General features: G+C 44.4%; 4 protein-coding genes across 4 annotated transcripts; 1 reads left to right on the top strand and 3 right to left on the bottom strand.

The window, feature by feature from the left end:
* The first annotated feature begins 2,932 nt into the window (after window positions 1–2,932).
* On the top strand, window positions 2,933–3,828 carry LOC136465921 (cationic amino acid transporter 5-like). Its single transcript, XM_066464472.1, has 2 exons — window positions 2,933–3,092; window positions 3,188–3,828. The coding sequence occupies exons 1-2, from the start codon at window positions 2,933–2,935 to the stop codon at window positions 3,826–3,828; spliced, it is 801 nt and encodes a 266-aa protein (XP_066320569.1).
* Window positions 3,829–4,109: 281 nt separating this feature from the next.
* LOC136498906 (putative MO25-like protein At4g17270) lies at window positions 4,110–8,615 on the bottom strand. Its single transcript, XM_066494613.1, has 11 exons — window positions 8,374–8,615; window positions 7,624–7,788; window positions 7,419–7,537; window positions 7,006–7,080; window positions 6,385–6,478; window positions 6,228–6,287; window positions 5,906–5,971; window positions 5,727–5,825; window positions 4,783–4,827; window positions 4,588–4,690; window positions 4,110–4,438 (listed from the first exon to the last, which is right to left on the bottom strand). The coding sequence occupies exons 1-11, from the start codon at window positions 8,482–8,484 to the stop codon at window positions 4,377–4,379; spliced, it is 999 nt and encodes a 332-aa protein (XP_066350710.1). The 5' UTR covers window positions 8,485–8,615; the 3' UTR covers window positions 4,110–4,376.
* A 3,817-nt stretch (window positions 8,616–12,432) lies between these two features.
* Window positions 12,433–14,139, bottom strand: LOC136498897 (probable galacturonosyltransferase-like 4). Its single transcript, XM_066494605.1, has one exon. The coding sequence runs from the start codon at window positions 13,760–13,762 to the stop codon at window positions 12,707–12,709; it is 1,056 nt and encodes a 351-aa protein (XP_066350702.1). The 5' UTR covers window positions 13,763–14,139; the 3' UTR covers window positions 12,433–12,706.
* A 164-nt stretch (window positions 14,140–14,303) lies between these two features.
* On the bottom strand, window positions 14,304–20,331 carry LOC136544691 (ER membrane protein complex subunit 4-like). Its single transcript, XM_066536762.1, has 6 exons — window positions 20,131–20,331; window positions 19,989–20,045; window positions 19,623–19,776; window positions 18,238–18,335; window positions 18,088–18,153; window positions 14,304–14,550 (listed from the first exon to the last, which is right to left on the bottom strand). Exons 1-6 carry the CDS (start codon window positions 20,242–20,244, stop codon window positions 14,512–14,514), a joined length of 528 nt encoding a protein of 175 aa, XP_066392859.1. The 5' UTR covers window positions 20,245–20,331; the 3' UTR covers window positions 14,304–14,511.
* Between the last annotated feature and the right edge of the window lie 275 nt (window positions 20,332–20,606).

The following is a 20,606-nucleotide window of genomic DNA, read 5'->3' as shown; positions in this document are numbered from 1 at the left end:
ATATGCCCGGTCCGGGTTCTTCTTTTTTTTAATATAGGCAGCGGCTCTCTGCCTGATTTGTTTCAAAAAAAAATATATACTCTCTTCGTTTTAAATTATAAGTCGCTTTGATTTTTTTTGTCTATCTATTTTGTTATGTATGTAAATATATTATTATATTTAAATGCATAGCAAAATGGATGTTAAAAAAAATCAAAGCGGCTTATAATTTGGAACGGAGAGAGTAAATATCAAAGAAGTTAGTGATCGATTTCCTTAGGACTTTCACTTCTTTAATTAATTGTGTGTTATGGGATTTTAGTTTGTCCAACTCCACCAGTTTCAAGATGGGAATAAACAGATTGAGAAAAACAGTCACTCTTACGAGACCTAGTACATGTTAGTGGACTATACGTTTTCCCTACTTTTCCTCTCTCCCCCTTCTCGCCACCCGACTTCCCTGTCCCTGCTCTAATGTGCCTTCTCAAAGCCTCAACTCCCAACCTCCCTTGTGCACCTTCTTCCTCGCACATTCGGTGAGGCGGGCACGGGCAGCTGCACAAACTGCTCCTGACAGTGGGGGCAATGACAGCTAGTGATGATGAGAAGTAGCCCTCTGTTGGAGGCGCCACCACTGTGAGTTTCAGAAAGGTCGCTAGTGCTACGGTATGCCGATTCTGATCGATTTCCAACCTCGCGGCAACCCTCCGGCAACAAGCTAGCCCCGATGCGTTGGATGTAATGGGAGGCGGCGGTGGATGCGAGCGAACGGAAGGAACAATGGTGTGCGAAAAGGGAACAGGGATCCAGGGTTCTCCCCTTTCTTTGAGCTCAATTGAGAAAAAAATAGAAAAAGGGTGTAAAAACTAGAGTAAGTTTTTTCACCTCATTCCTTTATACGATAGTTTTTAAGAAAAGAAAATATTTTTATCAATCGGGTGAAAATGCTTTAATAGCCCTCTATGTAAGTTTTATGTAGCAAATTAACTAAGTTTCATTTTGGGCTCTCCAGTGACTTAGGGACTAGACTTGAGAAAAACAAGTCCGATCGAAGCCCACCGAGGATATACAAGAGTAAATAGTGATAATAGTTCTAGAGAAGAATAGAAGAGAGGTGCATCATCTATATGACGGTTGAGATCTAGCGAACACATTGCACAAGTAATAAGGAAATATATAAGATGTGGTTTTGAAGCTCTAGTGAAAAATATGGGCATACAAGAGTAAGTAGCGACGGTAGTTTTTTTTTCCTAAAAACGCAGAAGAGCTACGCTTCATTGTATTAAGAAGAAAGAAAGGGACTAGAGCCCTATAACACACGCCACACACAAACCCCACATAACTCAGAAATTACATTCGCGCCCGAAAAACGAAAGGGGGCGACCAAAAGACTAGCACTAAGCTAACCACCAAGGAGAGGGGCTGTCAAAGAGGATAAACCCTTAGCTCCTGCTAGACTCCACAATCGGCGCTCTTCTCCCAGCAAGGGTAAGAGCACCACTAAGGTTGGGGACAATACTGTAAAAAACACAACGGTTCTAATAGTTCCAAAGAGTCCATGCCCCAAGCACAGTGATAGAGTTGAGACCTTTTTGCATCAATTCGCTTATTGCTCCAATAGCCTTTTCCCACCAACTGTGAAAGGAAGTGTCTGAAGGTTGTGGTGACAAGGAATAGAGGACGACCTGCCTTAAAAAAGTAGTGATGGCAGTTGCAGAGAAGGATAGAAGAGAGGTGCATCATCTATGTGATGGTTGAGAGCTAGCGGACACATTGCACAAGTCATAAGGAAATATATGATGTGAACATGTGATAGGCCACAATAGTGTGGACGACCATTGCAATGAGCTGGTAGAGAACCAAAGAGCGGGGTGGTGGAACTTGGTGAAGGTAGGGTTAGCGTTTCACATAACGAACTCCATAATTTGGGACGTTCGGCCATGATCCACTAAATACAAAAAGTCAGGGGTTTATGAGTAAAAGTACTATTCGATGTGTGATGGTGATCATATAATATATACATCATAAGTATGTAATTTTATAGCTATAGTGTAAATAGAGAGCATAGAAGAGTAGACACGACCGTCAGTAGTTCTAGAGAAAGACACAAGAAATATGCATCATTAATATGAATAGTATAGTATAAATGGCACTTACAATAAGTTGGTAGAGGAGAGGGGGGGGGGGGGGTTGAGAAGGGTAAGAACAAAGGTAGAATTAGGGTTTCCAAATGAACCTGAGCCGTTGGGTCAATGATCCTATGAATATAAAAGAATGAGTAAATTGCACGGCCGGTCCTTAAAGTATTCGGCGGTTTTTATTTGGGTCCTCAGACTATAAAATCGCACGTTTGACTACCTAATGTATTTAAGTGATCTCATCCAGGTCCAAAATAGACACGAGGAGGATTAGAAGCTGACGTGGACATGATTTGAACAGAAAACCCGTGAACATGCAACGTCCCCATCGGTGGCGGCTCCCGCAAGCTGCGCCCCATCCCTACGCTCGTCGCGAAGCCGGCTGTCTCCTGCACGGCTATGGGCGGCGCGCCATCGCTGGGCCTCGGCATCAACTTGGGCATGGCCATGGGCGCCGGCCTCGGGCCCTAAGCGTCCTCGTAGCAGCCACGGGTACATGGCGTCCGCGGAGATGTCTGCGCCGGCGGAGTACGACGAGGGCACAGGCAAAGCCGCGGCGACGGTACCAGACTTCTTCCCGGAGCCATCGTTCGCGAGCTGGGGCACGTACCGTCGAGCGCTGGGCGAGACCCCCATCTCGTGCTCGCGGGGCGGTCCACCGGAGCGAGCACGAGATGCGGCGGTGCCTCACGTGGTGCCTACGTCGCCAAGGAGCGTAAGATTCTACTACTTCTTGCAAGGAAAGGAAAGGAAAGGGGAAGGGAAGGGAACGTCCGAGCAGAGAGGGCGGTTGAGGCTGATCGGCTCATCGATCGATGGCGGTGACCGCGACTACGGTCGCGGCGGCGACCACGATGCTGCCGGCCGTGGCGGCGGTCTTCCTCACCCTGGTGCTCTGCTTCTACATCTTCCTCTGCGCCAAGCGGTACCGCGGCAGCAGCTGCAATGCAATGCAAGCTACGGCTTCCAGTTCCGGTATGTCCAAAGGAACACAATGCTTTGCTTCTTTATTTCAGAACACAATGTTTTGCCCAGTAACTGCGTCATGCATTGTGGCTTGGCTGCATCAGTTGTATGTCCAAAGGAACGAAGCGAGTTGACCCGAAAGGAGAAGATAGTTGAGTTAGCAGCGATCGTCTACTTCGCGTACGGCGGCTTCGACAACATCGCGACCATGGCGGAGGAGACCAAGAACCCGTCGCGGGACATCCCGCTGGGCCTGCTGGGCTCCATGTCCGTCATCACGGCCATCTACTGCATCATGGTGCTGGTGCTGAGCATGATGCAACCGTACACGGCCATCGACCGCAGCGCCGCCTACTCGGTGGCGTTTGCCAGCGTGGGGATGAGCTGGGCGCAGTACATGGTGGCGCTGGTCGCGCTCAAGGGGATGACCACAGTGCTGCTGGTGTTCGCGCTGGTGCACCCGAGGACCGGCACCCCCGTGCACGCCACCGCGCTCATCGCCGTCTGCAGCGCCTACATCGCCCTCTTCTCCCGCCTCGACGTCCTCTCCAGCCTGCTCTCCGTCAGCACGCTCTTCATCTTCATGATGATGGCCACGGCGCTGCTCGTCCGGCGGTACTACGTGTGGGGCGTGACGACCCGGACGCACGCGCTGCGGTTCACGGCGTTGCTGCTGCTGCTCATCATCGCGTTGTCCATCGACATCGCCGCGTACTGGGGAGAGCTGGCACTCCCAAATTTCTAGTCTTTATAAGCGGCATGCAGATAATCAGAGAAAAATTATTGCGAAAAAGTTTGTTTACATAGAGTTTAATTCGGAACAGAGGGAGTAGCATATCCAACAGCGTCCAAATTTGTTATAATTTTTCATGACTATTTGCATGTTGCTTTAAGTTCTGGAGCACTGGATATTTTCCCAGTAGTACCGTCGATTCTACATACTGTGAGTAGTACACTACACAACACATTACAATGGCTACACCTTCGCTTTTTCTCAAACAAAACTAAAATTCATTTGACTAGCTATTTCACGATGCGATTCTCTGTCTCTTTTCACTGTATAAATCATGGTACCGCAAAATCATCTGTAGAATTCCGTCAAAATGACAATCCTTTGCTACGGTTTCCTGAGACCAAAAACGAAACCCTCCAAAAAAAGACAACAGCTCTTGAAGGCTACATGTGCAATGTGTTATACATGGTTTTGGTCTTGGCAATATATGGCTGACAAGTGCTGAAAGTCCTCCAGAAAGACACTCTTGCATTGCTAAACGGTAACTTGACGCTTTTGAGCTATGCCAGCTTCTGGATTTCCTGAATGATTAGGTCTTTCTCCTCATCAAGTTCATCGTCACCTGTATAAAGGAGGAAAAATGGCGATCTTAAGATACTTCCATACTTCATTCCTCAACACTATGGTGTTTTAGTCTGTTAGTATCTTGATTCCCCAAGTGGCCAAGTGGTTCCATGTGCAAAAATATAAGATATTCATGCACAACAATACCTTTACTTGTAGGAAGATTGTGAAGTAGCTTCAAAACTTCTCTGCGATTGTCTAGCAAAGCTACAATGATACATCGAGGCTTATTCGGATTGGCAACAAATACCTGTGTTGAGCACAGGAAATGGTTAATAGGGGTCATTCAAATGCATAGCCGCATATGCAAAGGTGTTCATGCTTAAAAAAAAATCATCATACCTTAAAAACATGGAAAGCACATATTCTGATATTTTTACTTGAATCCTACAAAAGATGTGGGTTAGAAGAAACAGAGCTACAAGATCAGTTTGAAGTGCATGAAAAAGCTAACTATTTGTGCAGGTTGAGAGCATCTATGATAATGTATTTCTAAGAAATAATAACCTGACTAAATGCACTTCGTGGCATAAAAAGGAGAACTGCTGAAACACTTTAGATAGGATGTGTTGTTTTATGAAAGATCAGGAATGACATTGTTGAGCCTTTACTTTAAGCAGTCCTATAACTACTATTATCACCCATCTTATCAAGAAACGGATCTATTATAAGAGCTATTCCCTCCGTTACAAAATGTAGGTCGATTTAGCTTTCTTTGAGGTCAAACTTCCCTAACGTTGATAAAAATTTGTATGAAAAGATACTAATATATATGAATATACGATACCAAATGAATTCACCATTAACTATTAAGACACATTTCATAGTGGATTAAATTAAATTAATTTAATGTTGCATAAGTTGGCGCATCATTATGTAAACTTGGTCAAAGTTAGATAAGTTTGACTTAGAACAAAATTGAAACGGACGAAGGGAGTACCTAAATTGGTCAAGAACTCAAAATTTAAATGTTGTGAAGATATAAGTATAGTTCAAAATGCAGATCCGATACCCAAAAGATTTGCACCTGTACTGATGCACGAGAACCTCAGCGATTGAATGTGTATATAATGCAATAATACCTTTTCCCTTTCAAATCCCTAGTGGAAATCTGGTCTAGTATAATTAAATGTGTAATCTAGACATTCGATTTGTATGGCATGAAGAATATATAATAAGGCAGTAAAGTTATAAATTTAACCTAAGAAGAGACAGTAGTGCAATTATCATATAAATACATTTTTCTCAAGTAATTTCCAAAAGAAGAGAAGTAACATATATCATACCTTTAGTAGATTGATCATAATATTTAAAAAACGAACTTCCACAATGTATCTCTTCATTATTTGAGAGTTAGGAGCCTCCAGTAGAAACTCTGAAAGGAACTGACAACAACAGATGGCAGTATAAGTTTCCTTCTGAAGTGCATGAGATGATAATATAGCTAACCTAAAAATAGTCAAACCTTGATTGCCTGCCTTCTTGTTACATAATTAGTTGACGACAAGAGCCTTGAGTAGAGTTCAAAAAACTGGAAAAGATTACATGATCAGAGTGATAAGCAGAAGCAAACAGAATATATCTGGCATGCATGTATTGACACAATTGCAATACAATTTTTGAGCAAAGGATTAGTGAAGCAACAACATATAGCACATACTTTAGAGTATGGAATAAATAAGATAGATTCAAGCAGTATATGCTTTAACGAAACTTTATCTAAAAAAATTTCTGCTGTCTTTCTTTTGTTGACATGAGCAAAGGTGTATTTCAGAACAAGTAGGGACCTGCTCGTAGTGGGAACTCAAGAACTCTGCGACTACAGCTTCGTGCTTGGTAAGCAGATCCTGCAACAATCTTATCAAGAACGATCATCAATATCGATTCTTCAACCAACAGTAGGAGTTCAAATTACACAGAAAAAACATGCACATATGGATTTACCTTGAAGGTGTTCAGAGCATCTGAAGCAATATCAAAGTTTGGCAGTTCAACATACTCAAAGAACAGCTCAAAGCTACCAGATTCCAATATGTATCTGAAAGAGCACTTCAAAATCAAATGCATGAAATTTCACTTCAAGTGCTATTGTAGAAGTCTACCTCAAGTTCTCAACAGAGTAGAAAAACTCATTCACTGAATAGACTTTACAGAAAAGCTAGTGTAAGGATGCAGATCTGGCCTGATTGCTGACTTAGTACATAATGTGTTGGAACTAGAAAGATATAAATAAAATGAAGGTTTTATTATATTATTCCCTGTAAAGTTGCGGTGTCTTTTTCACTAAAAAATTCCAAGTATAGATTAGGAAAACAACATATGTCCATTTTCTATCTTGCCTTGTTACAAGTAAATATCATACACCATCAGAGAGCAAGTGACTTTTATGTGCTACTTTATCATAAAAACAGAGAGTTCCAAGCAAGGTAAACCCAAACATATGGATCACCTCAATTTGTTTTCTCTGAGGCATGTAGTGCTATATTTATAAAGGTATGCATGCATCATCTATTTAAATCATGAATATATGGGAATCACAGTTGAATGGTAGTTTTGAACCCTTACTTTGCAAGCGTAGGATACTTTATGCATTCTCTTAACATATTCCCACAGTTCAATGCAATATCCAAGTTCTTGTAGCTGTTGAAAAAACAACCGTTAAGCTTAATATAAAGGACATAACGCACAACAAAAAAAAAAGGGCCAAGAAAATCAAAAGCTGGTACCAAAAAAAGACGAAAATCTTGGAACAAAAGGCTCAAAGCTCAACACACTTTAGGTACACGCAAGTAGTTAAAGACACCATTGACAATTATAAAGGTCCAAAAAGGAGAATATGTGACATAAGCTAAGCACAAGCAGCTACTAACTACAACCTTGTTGAAATATATCTTTCTAACCACACTATTACCTCGAAATCACTTTTCATGTATCAATGAATTATTTGTCATGTTAACATCAAGAAATGGATGGCTTACCAACCAACAAGGAAATCTAAAAGCTCCAGATGATTTTCAATATACTGCACGCAGCAATAGGTTTCGTCAACCTTCTGCCTAAGCAAAATGCACCAGCAGAGAACCAGATCTTTTCTTACCTGTAAGCACAGAGCTAATAATCAGTTAAACACATCATTGAATTGAAAAAAAGGTCATAAAGAATATTAAAGGAGAGCTAACGTACTCCCCAACCCAAGGAAGGCAGATTCTGGACGATCAGGGAAATGACGCCCTCCTTGCAAATCTCAAGGGTTATTTGCAGGACCTGCTCTTGATTTGGTTCTACTTCTCCATCACCAAAGATCAACAATCTCAACGACGAGATATTTTTCTCGACCTCTTCCAGAGCCTAACAAGAAGGTGAATACCAATCAGTCTACAAGTAGTATTCTAATAATCTGATAGAGAATTCAAAGTAAACTGAGTTACGTCAAAACAATCAGTTTGCTTTGAGGAGCAAGGAACAAGGGAAATAATCAATCGCATCCTGACATCACGGTGGAGGCAATGAGACAAACAAAACACTACAAGAACATGACACCCTAGCAACTGCATATTTGCTCTACCAATTTAATTTAGCAAATCAGTAGTTCTCTGTTTTATTCAAGCATCATCACGACGAAGGGTTGAGCCATTCCGCATTATCCCATTTGGACCCACCAAAATATGCCAGTAGTGTCACGACCAATCGGAACCCCTCAATTATATAAACAAAACAAAAAGAAGGAAATGATCACCAGGCACATGGGGAGAACCCAACAACGATGATCTTGAGATGACCACCGAAACGAAACTGGCACATCCGATTGAGGCTATCCGGAAGCGGGTTCGCATGGATCGATCGGCCTCTAGAATCTAGATCTCCAAAGAAAAGTGCGCAAGGACTACTGAAGAGGAGGCCCGACGTTAGGGGACGGGGAGACTAGGAAATCACCTTGGCGTGGGTCCGCGTGTGGAGCGCGAGGAAGGAGTCCTTGATGGAGCGGACCACCTCCTCCGGCGTCGACGGCCGCAGCCGCGACGCCATGCGGAAGAAGAAGGACATCTCAGCTCTGGCGGTGCCTTTTCCTTCCTTGTCGAGTTGCCGGCGGGCCGACGGCGGACCGCGGACGGGGCGTAATAATGCACACTGGCGTCAATGTACAGGGACGGCCACGGTCGGGCTCGGGCGGTTGCGATTGCGACGCCCTTTCTGTCTCCTCTGTCACTCTGTCCTCTGTAGTAATTGGCCGCGCATAGCTTTTGCATCTAACCCCCTGCCTGTTACAATACTTCTTTTCACTCCAGATTACTCCTACCTTCTAAAGATTTATGAATTATTTTGAACCTATCTATATGGAGATAAGAGCATCTCCGATAGTTTCAAAAAATCACTGGGTAAACTAATGAGTTTTTCAAGTGACTAAAAAAAGTTAGGTGTATATTTATTGTCTTCCTCCAACCATTTCTAAAATCTCACTCATATAAGGTAAAAGGCAATTTACATCAAGAATTCAAATTGCCGTGATGGATACGTGCATATATAGCCGTGCGATGAGCTTGTTTTTTCCAGTACGGGAGGATTGGGAGTTGAGATGGGAAGTTATTGAACAATTTTTTTTCAATCTTGTCAAAATATCTAGATTGAAATGAGTTTTGAAAATTCTCGGAGATGCTCTAATAAGGACAAAAATCACTAACATATGCACAGGAAATTTCACTGATAGTATCCGAATAAAAGCTAGGCATTTTCTAGAAGTAGGGTAGTCACATGCAAATCATTTTTCAAGGAATAAAGTTAGAGCAATAACCCTCTATTGCATTCAATTGACGTAACCATTGCAGACCGACTAACATCCGGACGTCCGGACAGAGGCCCACGTCTGAACGCCTGCGCTGCGATTTCCCACGCTCACACCAGCAATCCACGCCCGTGCTCACAAAAAAAACCAACATACCCCCGCCTGCACCTTGGTTTCACGTGCCCATGCGGGGCTCGCGCCGCCAGACCGCGTGTGGGAACTGCTTGCGTCACCTCTACTTCTCACGCGCGTATTGCAACATGTGCAACACCCAATCTATTTTTGAAACATTCAGATACAATAATTACAACAACGTCTGAAGATAAATGAAGCATGCTTCTAAAACACTTGCAAAAACACATGAAAAACACTTGAAAACCATTGCAAACATACGCAATATCTAGATAAAACACTTATAGCATATGTGTGAAACGTATGCAACATCCAGATAAACACACTTGTATCAGTACGTCCAAAAACACAGATGAAACATTGGGTACGGACACTTTCAACATACGTGCACAACATATGCAACATTCCAATCTACTTTTACAACATCCTTGTGAGAAACAATTACAACATACCTCTAAAATAATATTTAAAATATACACTTACAACATGCGTTTTCAGCACATCGTAACATCTCTTTGCTGCTTGTGAAATGGAGGCTCGCCAGCGTGTGGAGTTCACCGAAGGCAGCTGCACCGTCGCTACCATCGACCAGATGGACTCCGCCTAGTACAGTCCCCACCACCATCGGATATCTCGTCAAGCAGTGGATCTGGTGGAAGGAGCAGCGAGGCAGAGTGGGGCCGCACGACTGGGGCACCGCCAGGCCGATCGTGCGCAGCGCGCGGAGGTGGCCATGCTTTGGGCCACATCGGGAGAGATGGAGAGAGAGAGAGAGAGAGGAAGGGGAGGCTGGGACGGAGATGAGGACAGTGCGGAGCCAGCAACGTTGATAGGCGAGGGTGGGAGTGGCGGTGTTGCCTGCGGCGGCCATAGGTACGGAGCGGAGTGTGCGTCGATGATTTTTTTTCTTTTCTTTTCTTTTCTTTTGATGCGGGAGAGGGGCGCGAGCGGTGCCGCGCGATGTAGGCATCCTGGCGCAGGTCACGGGATGGACGCATGTGTCGTAGCATTATGGTAACCCTTGCACTGATGCCCTCTAGATACATCATATCTTTCACTGCCAGATATCACGCCGTGTCTCTCCATGTAAAATCAGTGTTACGCAACACAAAACTTTATGTCTCTGTCCCTTGCATCTTTTTACTAACTCCACCTTACCTCCACGCCGCCTCTGCACAAATAACCTATCAGGAAAAATCTATGCTAATTGTAATGCTCAGAATTACTTATTCTAAACAAGTTATTTGTACATGTGTTTACAAATTTACTGACATGAATATCCACAACTACATGTGAAACATAAATAAATATATATAGACTGCTTGAGAAATATACAATTTAAGCAACAGACATATTGTGTCGAGAGGGGTAAAGTTAACCATAGACAGACCAAGTCGCAGGAAAAAAAAAACAAAATCATTGAGCGAACGACAGTGGCCTTTAGAAATCTATATATGGTTAGGTAGAGAAACTACCTATTATATTAGAAAAAAAAACTAGACTAAACAATACAAACAGAGCAGGGCTCCTGGAAGAGCCTCACAAAAAGTAACAAACAACAAGACAGCAACTAAACACAAGAGAGCGGCCGGAATCTACGTGGTTTATTTTCCTCTCCTACATTCTCGTCCCTCTTTTCAAAGTAGTACACTAATTTTTCTAAAGTGGAAAATCAGTTGAAATTAGGCCAGTCTCAATGGATTTTTTTTATTTTTAACCTTTATTAAAAATAAATTTTAAATCTAACACCGTTGCTTTTTTATTTCAAAATCTAATCAGTTTGGCCGCGCCTAAGTCCTTAGCACGACCAAAACACACTGCCGCGCCACATGCATTGGCGCGGCACGATCTGCTACGTCGGACGACGATTTTCACGTGGAAAAGCTTGCAACGCCACTCCCGTTGGCGCGGCAGCACTGTAACCCAGCGCTAAAAAGAAATGATTTTTCTAAGGCGACAAGAGCTTGTACACAATTAATATACTGCTGAAAATTTGTTTAATTTTTTTTAGCGTCTTAATGACCTCAAATAAAAAAAACTCAAAACTAGAAAGTTGTAGATCTCGTCGGGAGCTACAATTTTCATATAAAGATCATCTCCATCCGAAATCATATGAAAAATATATAATTTTTCTAGGTTTGCGCTTGCCGCGTCAGTCTGGTTGCGCGCTGCGCTACAGTGTTGCCACCCCCATGGGAGTGGCATGGCAAGCTTTTCCACGTGAAAATCGTCGTCCGACGTGGCAGATCGTACCGTGCTGATGCATGTGGCGTGACAGTGTGTTTTGGCCGCACCAGGGACTTAGGCGTGGCCAAATGGGTTAGATTCGAAAATAAAAAAGTAGCGGTGTTAAATTCAAATTTTGTTTAAAGAAAGGTTAAAAATAAAAAAAAATCTCAATGGGAGTCTCACGGGAGTTTTATTCCCATTTAGGCCTCGTTCATTTAGGGTGAATTGAAGGTAAGAAATAATCCACCTGATCATTACTATAAATAAATCTGCCATTCCATCTGGAACTGTTACATGCACCCGTTCCTAGATAAACGAACGAGCCCTTAATATAGGGACACATCGGCAAATCAGATAACTAGCCTTACAAAGGGTTGTAGGTGGGAAATTGTGTCACTCTTTTATTACTACCTCTAGTCGGTATTACATGTCGTTCATGCATACAGATGTCAGGACATGTAATGCCGAATAGAGAGAGTAATAATATTTTAATAAAAGAAGCGGAGTCCATAAGCAAAAATCTATGTTGTAATAGCGTAGCAAAGATTATTTTTTGTCCTCTTTAGCAAAATTTAAAGTATTTAGGATTTAGGATTTCATCGAAGAACAAAAGTCCTGACCTTAAAATATTTAGGACATGTAATGCTGTTTACGTTCCAAAAGTCCTGACCATCTTAAATTATTTTCCTCAAACTCCTGTTTAAGTAAAATATAGCAGAGCTCTTGCCCTTTCATTCAGAAAGCAGAAAAAATAGAGCTATGTAAATATGCATTCGTTAAGTACTACTCTAGGAGTATTTACCAACCTGTACTGCATACGGAATCTGTGTGTTGTATTAACATGAACTCGAAATATACAGTACAATAGTACATACATTTGTCAGCATGAGCTTCCCCACCATGCATACTAATAATAATCTGTACAAATTTACAACATGATCTATATATATATATACAAAATTAAGAGGGTGAATTGCACTTGCACAGTATAAATTAAAAGTTCGAAGAGAGAGCCATCCATGCATGCATTGTTATGCCTCTTCCCCTCTGCAAGATCGAACTGTCCTACCATTGTTAGTAGCTCCTCAGGTGGAGGTGGTGCATGCTCACGTCACGGCTCACCAGTCACCACTCGTCGATCACCGGCGACGAGTAACGGTAGAGGTCGTAGGGCGCCCAGAGGTAGTCGACGGAGCACGGCCGCCGGGCGTCGAGCCGGAGCCAGGGCTTACCCTTGCCGCTCCAGTGAAGGAGGCTGATGGGGCCCGGGTGGAGACCCCGGCAGCGGCCCTCGACGTTGTCGCCGCCGAGCCCGTGCTGGTTCCACCGGTGGTCCACCGCCCGGATGTGGCCCGCGAAGACGAGCAGGAACGGCGGCAGCGAGCCGAGGTGGTAGATCCGGCGGCGCTTCTGCACGGCCATCCACTCCTCCACCCGGCGCGTGTACCCGCCGGCGCGCCACTTGTCGACGTCCATGACCATGACGCCCGTGTTGAAGTAGCAGGGCCGGCGGCCGTGGAAGGTGCCGTTGAGCGCCGGGTGCGACCAGAAGGCGTCCGTGAAGTAGTTGCTGAAGTTGGCGTGGCAGTACTCGGGCGCCGCCACCACGTGGCCCGCGAGGTCGACGGACGCTAGCGTCCGGACGTCGTCCACCACGATCACGTCGGAGTCGAGGTACGTGACGCGGCGCACGTCGGGCGGGAGCGTGTCGGCGAGGTAGACGCGCGCGTAGTTGAGCGGCTGGTCCAGCTCCTGCCGCACCGACCGGGAGATGCGGTCGCGGACGCGCGACGGGTCGAAGCGGTACACCCGGAGGTCGAGGAACGGGAACGAGGCGCGCAGCGCGGCGGCGAGGCCGCGGTCGTCGGCGTCGGCGGTCAGGAAGTGGAACGCCACGCTCTCGGGGCACGCCGTGTGCTGCAGGATGGACAGCACCGCGGCCATGGTGCCGCGGAGGTAGTTGGCGTCCAGCGTCATGGCGATGTCCACCCGGCTGTCGCCGTCCGCCGCGCCGCACTCAGGGCCGTTCCGGAACGCGGGCGCCTCCCTGAACATGAGGACGGAGGAAGGCTGCCGGATCATCATGGTGCCACCGCGGGCGCCGGTGACCGCGTGACTGTCGCTGAGGATAACAACAACAAAGATGGCGATAACTACTACTATGGCACAATTTGAAGGCATTGTATTGTATGGCGCCGCCGGAGAGGGGGCACGCAAGGACCGAAAGGCGGCCGGCCGACTGGGGCTGCCGGCGACGCAGGTGGCAGTGGCGAATGAACGCGTAGCGGGGTAGGTGCCTAGGTGGTGGCCGCCCTGGTCCTCGGAGATGGTGCGTGAAGGGTTTAGGAGGCGAGGGGGGCCACCATGGGAATGGTGGGGAAAGGAGGCGAAGGAGCGGAAGTCCAAGGGCTACATAAAGGCCGCAGCAATGGAGAGGCGGAGGGCCAGGAGACAAGCTAGGAGTAGATGGGAAGATGCATGGTGGATAACGCCTGCTTGCCGGCTTTGGGTGCTGCCTATACTTGGAGACAAGCTGGGATTATTCCGTTGCCTATTCATGGGTATGGCCATTGCATGCATGGAGCGCCAGAAAATTATCCAGCAGATGCATGTGGAATCAGCTAGCGGCTGCTGAAATTAAGCAGCAACAGATTCTTTCTTTTCTGAAACAAGGGTAGCAAAGGAACCAAGGGGAATGAACAAACTATCTATAATAAACCTGCTTGTCTGTTACTGTCCAGTGGACATCCTGCAACTTTGCTGCACGGTCGCAAATTCGATACAACCGCATCTAGAAAATATATTAGTACAAATCCAGAGACAAAAAAAAAACTGCACTTCTCGTGTATTCAGGGATGCAGGGTAAAATTTCACTCGCTATTGATGTAATATAACATCTAGTAAAACAAGTTCAAAAGTGGAAATGGACATTAAATTAAGGGGACCCCTCCTCCGGCATACTCAACCTCCTGAAATATGAAACAAAAGAAAGAGAAAGAAACCAATTTAGGCAACCAATATAAGCTGGGTCATGAATTACATTCGGCTCACATATTAAAGTTTGGGTTTAGTCATCATGGCAAGATTATCACATTTAATTTCATTAAGCAAGCATGCACTCTAACAAAATGTTTCACTGGCAATACAACTATACAAGTAGTCAGATCAGCTAAATCAGTTCCATACTACAACCAGCAATCACGTTTTAATTGTGCAGAAAAGAAACAGTCTCACAATGTTTTCAAACAAATATTCTCTAGGATAACTTCACATAAAAATGGAGTAGGAGTTCTGATTGATAAGAGCCTCAAGGATGGTGTGGTAGAGGTGAGAAGACAAGGGGATGGGATCATCTTAGTTAAACTTGTCATTAGTGATATGGTCTTAAACGTAATTAGTGCATATGCCTCCAAGTAGGCCATGATGAGAGTGCTAAGCGGCTTTTCTAGGAAGACTTAGATCGCTTGATTAGAGTTGTCCCTAGTAGCGAGAAGCTCTTTATAGGAGGTGGTCTTAATGGCCATGTAGGTACATCAAGTGCAGGTTTCGAGACGGTTCATTGGGGTTTCGGATATGGTAGTAGGAACCAGGAGGGAGAGGAAGTATTAGACTTCGCCATAGCTTTTGATCTGATGATAGCTAACACTTTCTTCCGTAAGAGACAATCCCATTTAGTGACCTTTAGTAGCGGCCAGTACTTTAGTCAAATCGACTTTGTCCTTATAAGGAGGGATAAACGAGCATGCGTGGACTGTAAGGTGATACCTGGAGAATGTGTGATCGCTCAACGCAAGCTGGTGGTGGCTGACTTCCGCTTTCTGGTGCAAGCTCGTGGGAACAAACAAGCTAGGGTTGCTAGAACGAAGTGGTGGAATTAGAAGGGGGTGCATCGAAGGTCTTTAAGGAAAAGGTCATTGAAGAGGGCCCTTGGAATGATGAAGGCGATGCAAACAACATATTGGGAGAAGATGGCAACATGCGTTCGAAAGGTTGCTTCAGAGGTGGTTGGAGTGACCAAAGGGAGTGGATGCGACTCGAAAGACACTTGGTGGTGGAATGAAGATGTGTAAAAGGCTATTAAGGAAAAGGAGTGTTATAAGCGTCTGTATCATGACAGGTGTGCAAACAACATAGAGAAGTACAAGGTGGCAAAGAAGACTGCAAAACGAGCGGTGAGTGAGACAAAGGGGCAGGCCTATGAGGACCTTTACTGACGTTTGAGTACGAAAGAAGGAGAGAAGAACATTTATAGGATGGCTAGGGTTCGCGATAAGAAGACAAGGGACTTCAACCAAGTCAAGTGCATAAAGGATGAGAGAACAGCTCTTGGTGAAGGGGGAGGAGATCAGACATAGATGGCAAGAGTATTTTGATAAATTGTTCAATGATGAAAACGAGAACACCACCATTCAGCTGGACGACTCGTTTGATGACACTAACAGGTGCTTTGTGCGGAGGATTCAAGAATCAGAGGTCAGAGAAGCCTTGAAAAGGATGAAAGAGGGCAAAACGATGGGCCCTGATGGTATCCCATTCAAGGTGTGGAGATGTCTCGGGGATATAGCTATAGTATGGCTAACCAAGATGTTCAACAATATTTTTTGATCGAACAAGATGCCTGAGGAGTGGCGAAGAAGCATATTGGTACCAATCTACAAAAACAAGGGAGATATCCAAAGTTGTACTAATTATCGGGGAATTAAGTTGATGAGCCACACTATGAAGTTATGGGAGAGAATCATCGAGCAGCGCCTGCGAGGAACGACGTAGATATCAACAAACCAATTTGGTTTCATGCCTGGAAGGTCAACCACATAAGCAATCTTCTTAATAAGACAGGTTATGGCGCGGTTTAGAGAGCAGAAGAAAGACCTCCACTTGGTTTTCATTGACTTAGAGAAAGCTTATGACAAGATACCAAGAAACGTTATGTGGTTGTCTTTGGAATAACATAAAGTCCCATCAAAGTACGTGACCCTCATCAAGGACATGTACAACAATGTTGTGACTAGTGTTCGAACAAATGATGGTAACACATATTACTTCCTTCCCGATTAAAATTGGACTTCATCAAGGATCAGCCTTAAGCCCGTACCTCCTTGCCTTGGTAATGGATGAGGTTACCAGGAACATACAAGAGAATATCCCTTGGTGTATGTTGTTCGCTGATGATGTAGTGTTAGTGGACGAAAGCCAGACGGGAGTAAATAGGAAACTAGAGTTATGGTGGCAGACTCTTAAGTCTAAAGGTTTTAGATTGAGCAGAACTAAAACCGAATACATGAGATGCGACTTTGGCGGAGTTATACAGGAGGAGGTTGATATGAGTTTGGAAGGTCAAGTAGTGCCTAAGAAGGATACCTTTCGTTATTTGGGATCGATGCTACAGAGGAATGGAGATATTGATGCGGACGTTAGCCACACAATCAAAGTAGGGTAGATCAAGTGACGACAAGCTTCTGGCATTTTTCTGTGACAAGAGGGTACCACAAAAGCTAAAAGGCAAGTTCTATAGAACGACGATTAGACCGGCTATGTTGTATGGAGCAAAATGTTGGCCTACAAAGATTCGACATGCTCAACAACTGAGTGTTGCAGAAATGCGTATGTTGCGATGGATTTGCGGTCACACAAGAATGGACCGAGTTCGGAACGATGATATACGTGATTGCCTAGAGATAGCACCAATTGAAGAAAAGCTTATCCAACATTGGTTGATGTGGTTTGGTCATGTCTAAAGGAGACCTCCAGAGGCACTAGTGCATTGTGGAGTCCTAAGCCAAGCTAATAATATGAGGAGAGGTAAAGGAAGACCGAAATGAATATGGGGGGATACAATAAAAAGAGATTTGACAGCTTGGGATATACCTAGAGATCTATGTTTGAATAGGAGTACTTGAAAAGCAGCTATTGAAGTGCCTGAACCGTGACTTAGGGTTCTTGGTGGGTTTTAACTCTAGCCTACACCAACTTGCTTGGGACTGAAAGGCTATGTTGTTGTTGTTGTTGTTGTATTCTCTAGGACTGCCCAATTACATGATTTTCAGGCAGCTCATAGATAGTGCCAAAGGTGCATTGTGACACAGATGAGACTATGTTCCATCTGATATCAAAACCAGTGCAAGCAACTATTAACGACTAATACCAGTTTAAGTAATACAGAGTTACACACTGTTACTTACAGTATCCAACTAACAATTATGAAAGCGAAGAATACTTTGAAACTATCATAAAAAACCTAAAGATGAGTGAACAATGTCAACACTAAGGGCATGTTTGGATACACATGGCTAGTTACTAGTTGGGCTAAATATTAGCCACAATTAGATATGGTTGGCTAGCTAGTTGGCTAACAACGAGTAAAAAAATTAACCCACCTATTAGCTCTCCTATTTGGATGCGCTAGAGCTAATTTGAGCTAAAATTAGCTCATGGTATGCAAACATGCCCTAAACACTGAAGTCAAGGAATTTAGTTCGTATGGTGTAAGGCTATCAGAAGCATACCCGAGCAGGAGCCAGTGAAGATACCCAATCTGATGGATTTGTTGGAAGAAGGCCCAATGTATTAAGCTGTAGAAGCAGTCATATCAGAACTTCAAATGCTTAGAGAAATACAAGATAATTATGTATAACTAGACATGTAAAAGAGCTCACCTTCCATACACCCAAACCCATGGCAGCTAAATTGAGGGCAATAAAGAGTAACTTAGGAGCAATAGTATCCACCCTTGGGTCCTTAAATGGTTCAAAAACTGCAAAGAGAACAACTGTTTATAAGAAAATACTCAATGCTAAATTGCTTAGAAACTAAGAATATCACTCAGTTTGGAATGACTACAATATATGCTTGATTGGACCTAAGAAATCAACTGAAGTATGCCAAGCTAGTATATTTCCTGTTTCCAAGAGAACTTCAGAAATATGGAGCTTGACAGAAGAAATGCCCTTTCCATATTGATCAACACCACATTGGTCATCTTGTTATAGTTTTTTATTTGCAATTTTATCCATTCACTTCCCTTCATAAAGCACACCCATAGCTGACCACATTATGGACCAAAAGCAAATAATTTGGCATGATTAATTGCATTTCAACACACACTGCATTAAGCCAATTCTGTTCTTCTCTGTAGTTCCATGTGCTGACTAACATAACGAACCAAAGCAGCATATAAGTGAAATATGTGGCTATTGTTACACTAGATGCACTATTGCAAATAATATTAAAGTATTTCAAATAAGATTTAGGGAATAAGATAACCTTATTGCACTGCATTGGAGACTCCTAAGTTAATCTGTATGTCCAGAATTTTCAGCTTTCAATAAGCCTTAAAGTGAAACTACCATTGCATTCTTTTATGTGGGCATACCAAATATGAAAAAAATGCACCAACGGAAGACTGAAGAGAACACGATGATGTCCTGGAAAAGTGTATTACTAGAGAAAAGCAGAAAGCCGATCACGAAAATTTTAGCCATCCCATGATATGGCTGTGCTTTATGCTATTCATTCACCAAGTTCACAGTGATGCTATTATGAGCAGCAGCATAAAAGGTACCCTTATGACCCGCTTCCGGCACACATTCTTTTCTGAATTGCAAATTTGCAATAGTACATATGTTACAGAACTAGTAAACATAATAATTCACAGGAACTCAATTCAGCCTTTTAGGAATGATTAATGTTGTGTATGATTTACAAACTGTACAAGGGTTACAAGCATAAAACATCGTCTTATTTGTCAAAACTAAAATGCACACCTAGAAGTTACTTGCACATCCAGAATGACTCAGAGCACACATCAAGTGGTGCATGTTCCTAAATGATTTAACTTGAACATGAAGGCTTAAAAGAAGTTAGATGGCAGTCCGTGGATAACATTGAGTGCCTTTGTAGCTCAGCTAAGCTAAGCTAAATTGCTAAGTATGGGCTTAAATACATAATATATACAAGTTGCCCATAAAACAGTCCTAAAGTGGCATGGATTTACAAGCCGAAGATAGATCATATCACTTGGGTGAAACCATAAAAGCAGTACCTTTCCCAACGGATCGGAGCGCGTTGAGGGGTTGCCACAGAGCAGAGAAGGTAATCCCGATGCTGAAGAGGTGGACGGTGCTCCCTGCCATCCACATCATGAATCCCATCATCATCAGGTTCTTGAACGGTGCCTGCGCGACTTCCCAAGCTTTCTGCTCACATCAGGGAGCACACACAGTTAGATAGCAATTCCAAAGCCTAGAACTACGTAGACGCTAACTCTAGATAATCACTGAGGACGGCAAAGTTATCAAGATCTGAGCTCTTAAGAAACTGTACGATATGTTATCGTAGCGGGCAGGTCGCGCTGACCGCGGCCTGGATCGACTAGACCAAGCACAAATATGGTACCGATCGAACGAACCTGCGCCTTCCATGCAGTCTCGGAGTCCTTGCGCTGGCGCGCACCGGCGGCGGCGTCCTGCGAGCCAGAGCAGGCACGTGAATTGCGTGCGGGACACAGAGCAAAGCAGCGAAAAGGACGAACGGGGAGGAGTAGGGGTTACCGCGTCGGGCGCGGATCTGGTGAACCCGGGCGGGTCGGGGACGGCGGGGGAGGAGGAGGAGGCGTCGGGGAGCTCGACCGCCCAGCGGCGAGCGAGGCCCTTTCCCTTCTCCATCGCCGGCGGGCCTATGCTCGGGAATCGACGACCTGGTGCTCCGCCAACGGCGTTTTTGCGGCCGTCTGCGTCTGGGCTCGAGACGGGGCCGAGTGCTAGTCCGAGTTGCAGCCTCCAACTAGTGGGGCCGTGAGTTTTATGGATAGGCCCTCGACAGTGTAATGTGTTAATTTATGAATCCAGTAGGACTTAAGAGTTAAGACTGATCGATTCGGAAAAGAATTTGGCCTGGTCCGCTTCGGTTCGATTAGGCCACATTTGGCTACTTGGGAATTTGGGATAATCGCATATCCAGGCAAATGGGTATCCGAAGTTCATGGACCGATCTTAGAATTCTAGCCCAATAAAATTGCTAGTAGTTT

This window comes from Miscanthus floridulus, chromosome 1 (assembly GCF_019320115.1).
Source record: "Miscanthus floridulus cultivar M001 chromosome 1, ASM1932011v1, whole genome shotgun sequence".
NCBI lineage: Eukaryota > Viridiplantae > Streptophyta > Magnoliopsida > Poales > Poaceae > Miscanthus > Miscanthus floridulus.
This window is presented reverse-complemented; position numbering and strand designations above follow the sequence as displayed.